This window comes from Oryx dammah, unplaced genomic scaffold (genome assembly GCF_014754425.2).
Source record: "Oryx dammah isolate SB20612 unplaced genomic scaffold, SCBI_Odam_1.1 HiC_scaffold_16, whole genome shotgun sequence".
Taxonomy (NCBI): domain Eukaryota; kingdom Metazoa; phylum Chordata; class Mammalia; order Artiodactyla; family Bovidae; genus Oryx; species Oryx dammah.
In genome coordinates, this window is record NW_024070200.1 from 14,809,312 (window position 1) to 14,823,435 (window position 14,124).

A 14,124-nucleotide genomic window follows, 5' to 3' on the forward strand; every position below is an offset into this window, starting at 1 on the left:
GAAGATGCCCTGGAGGAGGGCATGGCAACCCACTCCAGTTTTCTTGTTTTGAGAATCCCATGGACAGAGGAGCCTGGTGGGCATAGGGTCACAAAGAGTCGGGACACAAATGAAGCGACCTAGCAAACATATATATACATGGCATAGGATAAAATCAAAGGAAAGCGAAATTAAACAGACCAGTAACAATAAATGTTAAAAAGGATGTGAAACAACTGAAACTGTCAATACATTGCTGATGGGAGTGTGAAACAGCAGAAGCATCTTAGAAAACTGTTTAGCAGTTATTTGAAAAGTTAGATGTCCATGTACCCAAGACCTAACAATTCTACTCCTAGGTTATTGTCTAAAGTAAAGGGGAATACACCTGAAATTAACACAACATTGAAAATCAACTATAGTTCAATATGAAGTAAAATTAAAAAAATAAATAACTAAAATGAAATAAATAAAGAGGGAAAGGATTCCCCAAAATCCTAGAATAGGGTCACGGACAATTTCAAAAATCAAGGTAGGATCACTCTTTTAAGATTGAGAGGTTATTGAGGTAATCTGGAAAAGTTTGTCAAAGTGCTATGCTGTCAGCGTAGAATGATCAGGACTCTAATTCTAGCTCTATTGTGGTAAGGAAATTTTCAAGAGGGCTACAAAAGCTGTGGCATGGAGTCCTAAATTCCCACAAGGTAATGGAATAACAAAATAAGAAGTAGCTGGGTAATGGCTGGGTGGAGTTTATCCACATCAGAGGAAATTAGTGCTGAGTTTTAAACAAAAGCAGTAATATCAGCTATTAGTCGATTGCCAAAGAGTTAATGATACAGAAAAGAGCTAAAGGACAAACAGTATTAGGATAAATCTTAGATAGGCAGAATAACAAGTGCAACTTTGAGACTAGGCTTTATATTAATTTAGTTGGAGCTGTGTTCTGTCTCTCCTCCCACACCCCAAACTAAGGCTAAGCAAGGTAATATCTGTAAACTTTCCTGTTGTCTTTTAATTATACTTCAATGTTTTAAAAACTAGTAATTAAATAATTTCAAAGTTTTTTAAAAAATATGATAATAGAGCTTCAGACTAAAAATTATAGATTAAAATTCATTTAACACATCAAAAAATAAAATACATTATTCTCTTCCCCTGGGGAGTTGTCGACAGAGAAGAAGTCAAGGATTCTTGGCTGTAAACTCCACTTTCACTGTAGGAACTGATATTTGGAGAGGAAGATCGAGATGGGGAATCCACAGTCAAGTCAAGCTTCATGGCGGAATCTGGGCTTTCAAGATCAGAAGTACTGCCACTCAGTTTTGCTCTTTTTTTAGCTGCGCTATTACGAAGGGACCTAAGAGAGCTCTGCATCTAAGGAAAAAAAAGAAAAACTTTTCAAAATAATTATACAAATAAAAGTTATCCTTAGATTTAAAACTCTAATAACTAAACTGAGCTAGCCACTCTTCACTCTAACACTAACAAGACGGATGTTAACATATCTATATATAGTATAAATACAGACTTTAGTACTCAGGTATTTATAAACAATCTCCTAGGCTAAAAGTTCCTTAAGAGGAAGGATCTCAAGATATTATTCATCATGCTATTTTTAGCACTGGGTATAATGACTAATACATTGTAAAAATTCAGTTCATAAAGTGAATGACTGAACCAGATGGTAGACAGCCCAGCTGAAGTCATCTTAGGTCAACAGTGTGCTGATGTGGCTATTTAACAGTTCTATGAGAAGGTTAGCAAAAAAGTAATCAGCTTTCTAAATCTGAAGCTTACATCAAGCTTGCTGGTGTTCAGAGAATAATAGATCAGTATATGTAACTTCTGAAGAAACGTATTTACAAAAATGCAGAGTAGAAATCTTCATTACATATATATTAAGCTTGGGAACAGAACCTTGAACAAATTAAGGAACTTAGAAATATATACAAATTATGTTTTGCTTACATTTTGATTAAGTATGGCCACTTCCCTAGTAAGTCCTTGGGAGGTTGAATATTTAAAAATAGTAGTATCTGTATATATGTACTAATCATAAAAAAGAAATTACCTCTTCAATTACCCACTAAAAGGATTATTTTTAAGTTATCATAAAAAGTAATATAAAAATATGTAGGATCAGATGAAATTTATGAGCTACATAGGAAAGTGTCTTTTTAAAACCATCACAATATTGTAATTATTCTCCAGTTAAAATAAATTAATTTTAAAAAGTACCTCTTCTATAAGTTTCTTTTCTATAAATAAATTCCATTTCTAGTACCATTGGAATATAACCAGAAAAACAAAATCAAAAAGAAAAAAACAAGGAAAAACTTCACAAGCAGTTGGAAGCTGGAATGAATAATCCATTAAGAACCAATTTTGGTACTTTATAAGTCAGTTTTACACAGGCTTAATGTTAGCTTTTTAAATAAATATGCATTAACTTTTTTTGAGTCAACTATTAGTACTGATGCCTCAGATCTTAAAGATGTGCTAAACTAAGACCATAATAAGACCATCACATATCATCATTGGGTGTTACAGTTTACATATTTAATGTAAAACACTTTTAAGCCTGACATCAGAAAAACTGAAATGATAGAAAGGAAGCATCTTTGGAAACAGTGCTCTGAATCCAAAGTAATATAGCAGCCACATTCCTTCTCTGGCATAATTAATATGCATAGTTATCATGCTGGCAATATATTTTTATAGTATAAATGGAGTTATCTAGGATTCAAAGATGAATATAAAATATGATCTCAATTCCATGAAGATAAACTTGTACGTATGCACAAGGGATATGCTGAAGAATGTTTACTGCAGCATTGTTTACCATAGCAAAAGATGAGGAATAAGCCAAGATCAATTATCCGAATGTGCATGTGCTAAATTTCTGTATTACAGCTCTACGTGTATGCGTGCTAAGTCACTTCAGTTGTGTATGACTCTTTGTGACCCTATGGACTGCAGCCCAGCAGGCTCCTCTGTCCATGGAATTCTCCAGGCAAAAATACTGGAATGGGTTGCTGTGCCCTATTCCAGGCGATCTTTCTGACCCAGGGATTGAACCTGGGTCTCTTATGTCCCCTGTGTTGACAGGTGAGTTCTTTACCACTAGTGCCACCTGGGAAGCTCATACATTACATATACTATATATTACAATATATATATTGACACTATATACCATATATTATATAGATTATATATAATATACATTGTAATGTATAGGAATACACTATAAATAAATGCATCAAATATTACTATATTAACATAAAAAGTACAGAAATACATAAAACACAAATTAATGGTAACAGTGGTTGTCTCTGGTGAAGAGGAAAGAGAAACTGGATTGGGGAGGGAACTACATTATGTTTCATTTATTTAAAAAGTAGGAAAAATATGATAAATTGTTCATTTTGGGGGGCTTAGTGTATAGGTGTATTGCTATATTATTTGTATTTTTGATTTTAAAAGGAATAATATATGTACAGAAGAAATACTGGAAGGAAAAACATTAGTGTGTTAATGATAATTCAGGGTAGTGTAATTTAGTGTGATAAATTTTCTTCCTAATACTTCACTATAGTTTCCATGTTTTCTACTACATAAAATATTTTTACAAGTAAGACAATACGTTATGAGATTCAAAGTACTTGATTTTTCTTTAAATGAAAACTATTATAAACAACTACAAGCATTTAGAAATTAGTGAAAGTATTTGGTTCTAACCTCTTCTTGATCCAAATCTTTATCCCTGATATTTAAATCTGAAAGATCAACTGTAAGATTATCTTTTACACTCTTCCAAATATCATCAGGCTCTTTCTTTTTGGGTCCCACTGTGCTTAGATCAGCTTTATCAGGCAAAAGGCTGATTCCCCGTGGTATGGGAGGTACAGGTTTGGTCCCATTTAAGCCTCGTCGGGAAGATGGTGATCTCACCAAAGCAGGAGTAAGTTGAACTTGAAGAGGTTTCTCTTGAGAATTTTCTCCTGCATGGAAAAGACACATTACTTCTTTTTTCAACTTCAAGTTGGAAAACAAGTTAGCATTAAAATCACAAGTGTTTAGGATTAGTTGTTTTTAAATTAAAAAGCACACTATATTATATTAGAAATAAAGATTGCTACTTGAGATTAAAAAAAAAATTGTTCCCTAACAAAAATAACAAAAATGGACCACCCAGAACTCTTTCATAGGAAATACAAATATTATATACCAAGTGAATTTTTTTTTTTTTGCCATGCTGCTCAGCTTGTAGGATCTTAGGTCCCCAAACAGGGATTGAATCCAGGCTCTCAGCAGTGAAAGCTCACAGTTCTAATCACAGGACTGCCAGGGAACTTCCTGAAATGTCTATCTTCATACATATCACTATGATTAATATTTGTAAAGTCCACAGTAACCTAGGAATGTTAATGATCTGGCTTGATCTACGCAACATTTGATGTAAACACACTTGAATGACTACTATGTGCAAAGCAGTAATATTGGGCACTAAGGAGAACAAGTTAAACAATATTTCAGCTTTCAATACAGTATCTGATTTTGGAGGAAAGACAAATACAGAAAAAAATTAACAGAAGAAAATGAAGGCTCAATGCTAAAAGAAAGTAATAAAGTCGGCTGACTATGCAATAAACTGACGTTATGGTTATAAACTGCAACATTAGTGCTGTGAGGTAGTTTAAAGGTGAAATACTTGACCTTAGGGGCTGGGGTTAGCAAAGCATTTGGGACATGGAACTCACCTTTCACAGACTTTCTGAAACTGAATCTGTCTTGAATAAACATATATGCTAATATTATGATTTTGGCGTGGGCTATTGTTAAGGATATTCTAGTTGATAAACAGTAGTGTGTATGTGCTCAGTCGCTCAGTCATGTTTGACACTTTGTAACACCATGGACTGTAGCCTGTCAGGCTCCTCTGTCCATGGAATCTTCTAGGCAAGAATACTGGAGTGGGTTGCCATTTTCCTACTCCAGGAGATCCTCCTGAACATGCATGGCTTGTGTCTCCTGCACTGACAGGCAGTCTTTACCACTGAGCCACCTGGGAAGCCCAACAAACAGTAGAAAACCCATCAAAATAATTTTGATAGTAACATTCAATAAATGTTGAATAACTACTAGACACTGAGGTAAATATATGAATGATAGTCTATATTTGTAAAGCTAAAACTTGTTAGTAGGCTCTCAGACTGTTCATATTCATGTCCATTATAAAGCACTATTATTTAGTTCTACAAAAGGATTCTGAAGTGGCAATACAAGAAAAAAAAAAGAAATGACAATTTTAACTGAATTTTATATTACACATTTGATCTATTGAACATTCCATTAATATTTTACCAAATATTTACTAATTCAGAGAAATAAAATGCAATTTATTTTTAAAGATCTGACAACCCTAACTTCAAATAATTATTCAAACATACAAATATTTGAACAAAGTATTAATTTTTACCATCATATATACCTGTAGGATCAGACGATTTTTGGCTGACAAGCTTTTTCTGTGGACTTGGCTTTGAAAGCCCTTCAAAGCTTTTAAGAGGCCAGGAACTTGAGAAATTAACGGAATTATCTTGAGACTTCTTTGGAGACACAGTAAGAGACGTGTGCTTTGGACTAGTTCGAGGTGACGAGAGAGGACAGGACGGAAGAAGGACAGCTCCTGAACTTGAATTTGATGAATATGATGAAGAACGCTCTGTTTGACTACCAAATGTTTGCTGTGTCTTACTACCGAAACATAGGCTAGCACAAACTGTAATAAGACAAAAGAGAATATTATTTATTTATACACATCTTCTAAAAGTTTTTTTGCTTTTCACATTCAGGTTTTTAATCCTATCTGGCATCCATACTTTTGCAGGTAAAAACCTAATTTAACTTTCTTCTATAGAGTTAGTGTAATTCTCCCAGTGCCACTTTTTGAGCCATCCATTCTTTCCCTTTCATCTATAAATCTCCCATATGTATATTTGAATCTATTCTTAGGTGCTTCTTATGGGTTCCATTAACCGTTTTTTCTGTTTCTACAGTAGTACCACAATGTTTTATTTATCCTCACACTGATAAGTCTCCTTCCATTTTTTTTTCCAGTTTTGAGAGATGGCTGACGTACATTACTGTATAAGTTTAAGGCATACACCATGATGGTTTGATATACATATAGTAGTTGTTTAGTCTGTAAGTCATCTCCGACTCTTTGCAACCCATGGGCTGCAGTGTGCCAGGCTTTTCTGTCCTTCACAGTCTCTTGGGAGTTTGCTCAAACTCATGTCCATTGAGTTGATGATGCCATCCAACCATGTCATCCTTTGTCACTCCCTTCTCCTCCTGCCCTCAATCTTTCCCAGCATCAGGATGTCTTCCAATGAATCAGATCTTTTCATTAAGTGGCCAAAGTATCGAGGCTTCAGCTTCAGCTTATATAGAGTGAAATGTATATGTATGGTGAAATGATTGACAAGATAGGTTCAGCTAACATCTTCCAACATAGATAAAAAGAAAAGAAAAAAGGAAAAAGAACTTTCTCCTTGTGATGAGAACTAGAATGTATTCTTGTAACAACTTTTCTATATGCCACACAGCAGTGTTAACTACAGTCATCATCCTATCTCCTTCCATTTTGATCCTCTTTAGAATTATCTAGGTCATCCTTGGTCTTCTGTTCTTTCATATGAATTTCGGGGTTAGCTTGCCATGCTCCATTAAAGATCCTGTTGAGATTTTGATAGAAATGAAATTGAGTTTCCTTGTTTAAAAATATAGGATCACACACAAAAAATGCATGATCTCTTTTAATTTATTCAGGCCTTCTTTTATATCTCTCAAAAAAGTATTTTAGTTTTCATAATGAATGTCTTTTGTTAGGCCTCCATATACTTACAAATTCTGTTGATACTGTAATTTCTTTCTGAAAAATCATTTTCTGAATATTCCTGGTATCTGGGAACTTTACTCACCTTTCCATTTGGGTTTTATATCTAGGAACCTTGCTAAATCATTTATTATTTTAATAGTTTTCTGTATATCCTGCTGGACTTTTTATATAGATAATCAAAAAATGGTAATAATGTTAATGATGAAAACGATGGTAATGATGAGAACTAATCTTTGTTGAGCTAATATTCATGTGTCGGGGGTGTTCCAAGTATTTTCTATGTATTAACTAATTTAATCTTCACAACAATTCTGTGGAGTAGGTACCATTCCTATCTTATGGATTAAAAAAAAGGACAGAGTAAATTGCTAAAAATCACATACTAAGGAAATTATCGAACTCAGGCTCCCTGGCTCCAATCCTGTGCTCTAAACCACTATATTATACCATGTTTTATCTGCTTAGAAAGCTACACCTTCTAAGACTGAACCAGGAGAAAAACAAAAAATATGAACAGACCAATTACTGGTAATGAAATAGAATCAGTAATTTAAAAACTCCCGACAAACGAAAGTCCAGGACCAGATGACTTTCACAGGTGAATTTTACCAATTACCTATCCTTCTCAAACTATTCAAGAAAAATTACAGAGAAGGAACATTTCCATATTCATTGTATGAGGACCACAGCACTCTGATATCATATCTAGAGGAAAACATCACACAAAAAAGAAAACTGCAGGCCAATATCACTGATGAACATAGATGTAAAAATCCTCAACAAAACACTAGTAAACCAGTCCAATAATACATTAAAAGGTTCCTACACCATGATCAAGTGCATTTATGCCAGAGATGCAAGAATTTTTCAGTATCTATAAATCAATGTAATATATACCACATTAATAAATTGAAGAAAAATCATATGATCATATCAACAGATGCAGAAAAAGCTCTCAATAAAACTCAACATCCATGTATAATAAAACCTCTCCAGAAAGTGGTCATAGGGGAAACATACCTGAACCTAATGAAGGCCACATATAACAAACACACAGCTAACACCATACTCAATGGTGAAAAGCTAAAAACATTTCCTCTAAGATTAGGAACAAGACATAGATACATACTCTCACCACTTTTATTCAACATAGTATTTGAAGTCTTAGCCACAGCAATCAGAGAAGGAAAAGAAATGAAAAGAATCCAAGTTGGAATGGGAGAAGTAAAACTGTCACTGTTTGCAGATGACATGATACTACATATAGAAAATCCTAGAGACACTACCAGAAAACTACTAGTAATCATCAATGAATTCAGTGAAGTTGCAGGATACAAAATATACAGAAATCTGTTGTAATTCTATACAATAACAACAAACTATCAGGGAGTTCCCTGGCAGTTCAGTGGATAGGACTCTGTGCTTTCAATGTCAAGGGTCTGGGTTCAATCTCCAGTTGGGGAACTAAGATTACACAAGTCATGTGGCACAGTCAAAAATAAAACAAAACTATCAGAAAGAGAGAGACAAAAAAAAAGAGGCAAAAATCCCATTTACTATCGCATCAAAAAGAAAAATATACCTAGAAATAAACTTACCTAAGGAGGCAAAAGACCCATACTTGTAAAATGATCAGACAATGATGAAAGAAATTAAAGATGACACAAATAGATGGAAAGATATACTGTGTTCTTAGATAGATAGGAAGAATTAAGATTGTTAAAATGACCACACTACCCAAGGTAATCTACAGATTCAGGGCAATCCCTATCAACAGACCGATGGCATTTTTCACAGAACCACAACAAAAAAATTTTTAATTTGTATAGAAACACAGAAGACCCCAAGTAACCAAATCAATCTTGAGAGAGAAGACCAGAGCTGGGGGAATTGCAGTGCTAAGAAAACTGAACAGTTACATGTAAAAGAACGAGATTAGAACATTTCTCTAACACCACATACAAAATATAAACTCAAAATGGATGGAAGACTTAATTGTAAGACCATATACTATAAAATTCCTAATAGAAAACATAGACAAAATACACTTTGACATAAATCACAGCCATATTTTTTTAATCTATCTCCTAAAATATAGGAAATAAAAGCAAAAATAAACAAATGAGACTCCAAGCTTTTGTACAGCAAAGTAAACCACCAACGGAATCAAAAACTGTGCTGTGTGCTAAGTCACTTCAGTCATGTCCAACTCCTTGCGACTCTATGGATTGTAGCCCTCGGGGCTCTTCTGTCCATAGCGTTCTCCAGGCAAGCATACTGGAGTGGGTTAACGTTTTCTCCTGCAGGGGATCTACCTGACCCAGGGACTGAACCCTCAAATCTTGCACCTCCCGCATTGGCAGGTGCACTCTTTTAACACCGAGCCTCCTCGGAAGCCTCTGCTAACATCAAGGAAATGCAAATCAAACCACAAGGACATGTAACCCCACATCTGTCAGAATGGCTATCATCAAAAAGTACACAAATAACAAATGTTGGCAGGGATGTGAAGAAAAAGGTACCCTTAGACAATGTTGGTGGGAACGTAAATTGGTGCAGCCACTGAGGAAAACAGTACAGAGGTCTCTCAAAAAACTACAAACAGAACCATAATATGACCCAGCTATTCCATTCCTGGGTATATATTGGGAAAAAAAGCACAACACAACACTAATTCAAAAGGATGCATGCAACCCGGTGTCCATAGCAGCATAATTCACAATAGCCAAGATATGGAAGCAACCTAAGTGTCCTTCAACAGATGAATTGTTAAAGAAGATGTGGTATATATTAACAGTGGAATACTACTCAGCCATAAAACAGAATACAAGTTTGCCATTTGGCTCAACATGGATGGACTTGGAGGCTATACTACACTAACTGAAGTAAGTCAGACAGAAAAATAAATACTATTTGATATTACCCTCTTCATGGACTGCAGCCTTGTTGTGGCAAAGGGGCTTGCATAACTCAATGAAGCTACGAGCTATGCTGTGCAAAGCCACCCAAGACGGAATGGTCATAGTGAAGAGTTCTGAGAAAAAGTGGTCCACTAGAGGAAAGAATGGCAACCCACTCCAGTATTCTTGCTGCAAGAACCCCATGAACAGTATGAAAAGACAAAAAGATATGACACTGGAAGATGAGCCCTCTAGGTTGGAAGGTATCCAATATGCTACTGAGAAAGAACAAACGGCAATTACTAATAGCTCCAGAACAATGAAGCAGATGGGCTGAAGCAGAAATGACAGAGACATCACTTTGCTGACAAAGGTCTATATAGTCAAAAGTACAGTCATGTACAGATGTGACAGCTGGACTATCAAGAAGGCTGAGCACCAAAGAACGGAGGCTTTTGAATTTTGGTGCTGGAGAAGACTCTTGGGAGTCCCTTTGACTGCAAGGTGATCAAACTAGTTAATCCTAAAGGAAATCAACTCTAAATATTCATTGGGAGGACTGTTGCTGAAGCTGAAGCTTCAATACTTTGGCCACCTGATGTGTCGAGCCAACTCACTGGAAGAGACTCTGATGCTGGGAAAGACTGAAGGCAGGAGGAGAAGGGGCAGCAGAGGATGAGATGGTTAGACAGCATCGCTGACTCGATGGACATGAATCTGAGCAAACTCTGTGAGATAGTGAAGGACAGGGGGGCCTGGCATGCTGCAGTCCATGAGGTTGCAAAGAGTCAGACACTCAGCGACTGAAAAGCAACAATATATATAACATATATGAATTTAAAAAATACAACAAACTAGTGAAGATAGTAAAAAAAAAAAAAAAAAATCAGACTCACATATATAGAGAACTAAGATTACAAGTAGGGAGGGGGTGGGGGAGGGGCAATATAGGGTTAGGGGAATAAGACATAGGATATAAAGTAAGTGATAAGAAAAGATATAAAACTATTATATATAAAATAAGCTACAAGGATATATTTTACAACACAAAGAATATAGTCAATATTTTATAATAACTGTAAATGGGATATAACTTTAAAAACTGTGAATCACTACACTGTACACTTGTAACTTAAATAATATTGTAAATCAACTACACTTCAACTTTAAAAAAGGCAATCTGTCATTTTTTTAAGAGGTTCCCTCCAATTTTCTTTATATCTTTTTGAAGAGTTTCCAAGACAACAGACCTTGCTTATTTATATAACAAATAAAACATTTTTCTGAAGACATAAATGACTATGTATGTGTTAGTCAGTCTTGTCCAATCTTTGTGACCCCATGAACTGTAGTCCCCAGGCTCCTTTGTCCATAAATTCTCTAGGCAGGAGTACTGAAGTGGGTTGCCATTTCCTTCTCCAGGGGATCTTTCCCATCCCGGGATCGAACCTGGGTCTCCTGCATTGCAGGCAGATTCTTTACCATGAGAGCCACCAGGGAAGCCATGTATGTATGGCTCGTATCATTTGACTATGTATGCCATATACCATTTACTTTTAATTCATTTCTAACATGCTTAGGACCTCTACCTCTACCTAAACCTTACAGGAGACTTAAGTAGTCACAAATTTACATATACAACCTACTAGTGAGTTAAATCTTGACTTTAGAAAAACATAATATTCCTTTAGTAGCTGATCTAATAGATATTCTGAGGTTACCAAAACCAAAGACACTCTGAAGATCTGATTAAACACTGACAGTGGAGGCTGTTTACAAAGCTAACATAAGCCATTCAGGGATACATGGAAACAGAAGAGATGAAGCAACACAGAGGAGCCTCTCTATTTCTACTAATCAGCAGTCTCAAAGGTATCTTGCCCAGATTTGGGGAAAAAAATCTCTATCATTAAGAAAGATAAACTAAACGATAGAGATAAACTATCTTAGTGTGAATAACACCTAAACTTTATGTAGTCATGTGGCCCTTTGGAGTGGGTGGAAGAAAGGGTGGCTAAAGTGGAAGCACTATATTAACTCTATCTTCTTTACTAATTTCAAATAAGTATTGTTTTTTCATCAATAAATAAAGACAGATGTACATCCCAATCACTCAGAAAATTTTAGCAAAGGATATACAACAACAAAGTATCTCCAAAATTTCTGATTTTATCCTACTTCTAAGTAATAACTGTTATAGCTATTAACTAGCATAGAAATGGAAGACATGCCTTCAAATCCAAAATTCATATGTCTGACAGCTAGCCTCAAACTCTCCATCTTATTCTATCTTATGAATATGTAAGATATCTAAAATGATAGCTAGCTAAGCAGTCATGGGTCCTAATAGGAGACATAACAAATTCTAAATAGATTTAAAATTGAAAACTGTTATGGACGCATATATATGGAATTTAGAAAGATGATAATGATAACCCTATATGCGAGACAGCAAAAGAGACACCGTTGTATAGAACAGTCTTTTGGACTCTGTGGGAGAGGGAGAGGGTGGGATGATCTGAGAGAATAGCATTGAAACATGTATATTATCATATGTGAAACAGATCACCAGTCCAGATTCAATGCCTGAGACAGGGTGCTCAGGGCTGGTGCACTGGGAGGACCCTGAGGGATGGGATGGGATGGGGAGGGAGGTGGGGGGGCAGTTCAGGATGGGGAACACATGTACACCCATGGCTGATTCATGTCAATGTATGGCAAAAACTACTACAATATTGTAAAGTACTTAGCCGCCAATTAAAATTAAATTAAAAAAAACAACAACAAATGTTACGGAAAATGACTGTCTTCTGCTACCACAGTACTCCTTATGGGATAATTTTATTTTCAATTACTTGGTATGAAAATGTTCATCTCCACGATGAGTTTCTAAAGTTTCTAATTAGTCATATTTATATCAAGAGTACTAAACCTAACATTTCAGTTTAACAGTTATGAAAAATTTGATTAAAATTATTATTAAAAATGAAACATCCCTTTCTGTAGTAAGTATAATTATACAAAATAACATATTAGATTTGGAAACCCCACAAAATATTTATAAATTATTTGTATTCAAATAAAGTTGGAATTTAAACCTTTATCTTGATGACTGTTAGTCGTCCCCAGGTACTGTAAGTCAGAATCCACACTGCCAGTTTTACCACATATCTGTGAAAATCCAAGGTGTCCGCATTTCCCAGAGAGATTTGTCTGATGAGTCCCACTAGTGCCTTTGGAAGGAGAAGAAAAACATAAAATCAAAAGTTTACTTCATGAACACAACTAATTTCACAAATGTTGGTGTCCTTTGTGTGGGAATAAATACAAAAGTATATGTACATTAAGCCAGGCAGGCAAAAAGATTTGCCTGCAATCAGATTTGCTATTGGCAGATCTGATTAGTGACAGGGGTTAAAGGACAGAAGACGGACTAGTCAGGTACAGAGAAAAGAAAAATATGTTGATAAATATATACAAAGGCAGTTTCTTCCTATATGTTCCCCTTTCTCACCATGGAAGGTTTCTCTGGACCTTGATTTCCTTCTTCCCAGGATTTGTAGTAAATTTACACTCTACTCAAAAAGGTCTACTGTGAGACTCTTTTTCTTTCTTTCTGAACATGTAACACATATTCACATACTTTCCAAGCTTCAGTTCAGTTCAGTCGCTCAGTCATGTCCGACTCTTTGCGACCACATGAATCATAGCACGCCAGGCCTCCCTGTACATCACCATATCCTGGAGTTCACTCAGACTCACGTCCATCGAGACAGTGATGCCATCCAGCCATCTCATCCCCGGTTGTCCCCTTCTCCTCCTGCCCCCAATCCCTCCCAGCATCAGAGTCTTTTCCAATGAGTCAACTCTTCTCATGAGGTGGCCAAAGTACTGGAGTTTCAGCTTCAGCATCATTCCTTCCAAAGAAATCCCAGGGCTGATCTCCTTCAGAATGGACTGGTTGGATCTCCTTGCAGTCCAAGGGACTCTCAAGAGTCTTCTCCAACACCACAGTTCAAAAGCATCAATTCTTCAGCGCTCAGCCTTCTTCACAGTCCAACTCTCACATCCATACATGACCACTGGAAAAACCATAGCCTTGACTAGACAGACCTTAGTCGGCAAAGTAATGTCTCTGCTTTTCAATATGCTATCTAGGTTGGTCATAACTTTTCTTCCAAGGAGTAAGCATCTTTTAATTTCATGGCTGCAATCACCATCTGCATTGATTCTGGAGCCCAAAAAAATAAAGTCTGACACTGCTTCCACTGTTTCCCCATCTGTTTCCCCTGAAGTGATGGGACCAGATGCCATGATCTTCATTTTCTGAATGTTGAG

At 35.9% G+C, this 14,124-nt stretch overlaps 1 protein-coding gene across 1 annotated transcript in view; it reads right to left on the minus strand.

Annotated features, from left to right (window-relative positions):
- TOGARAM1 (TOG array regulator of axonemal microtubules 1) overlaps nucleotides 1-14,124 on the minus strand; it is a 68,252-nt gene that overhangs the window by 36,177 nt on the left and 17,951 nt on the right. Inside the window, exons 3-6 of the mRNA XM_040257616.1 lie at nucleotides 12,885-13,019; nucleotides 5,474-5,764; nucleotides 3,721-3,983; nucleotides 1,124-1,356 (exon numbers count right to left, since the gene is read on the minus strand). Coding sequence (XP_040113550.1) covers nucleotides 1,124-1,356; nucleotides 3,721-3,983; nucleotides 5,474-5,764; nucleotides 12,885-13,019 — 922 coding nt within the window. The remainder of the gene's footprint in view (nucleotides 1-1,123; nucleotides 1,357-3,720; nucleotides 3,984-5,473; nucleotides 5,765-12,884; nucleotides 13,020-14,124) is intronic.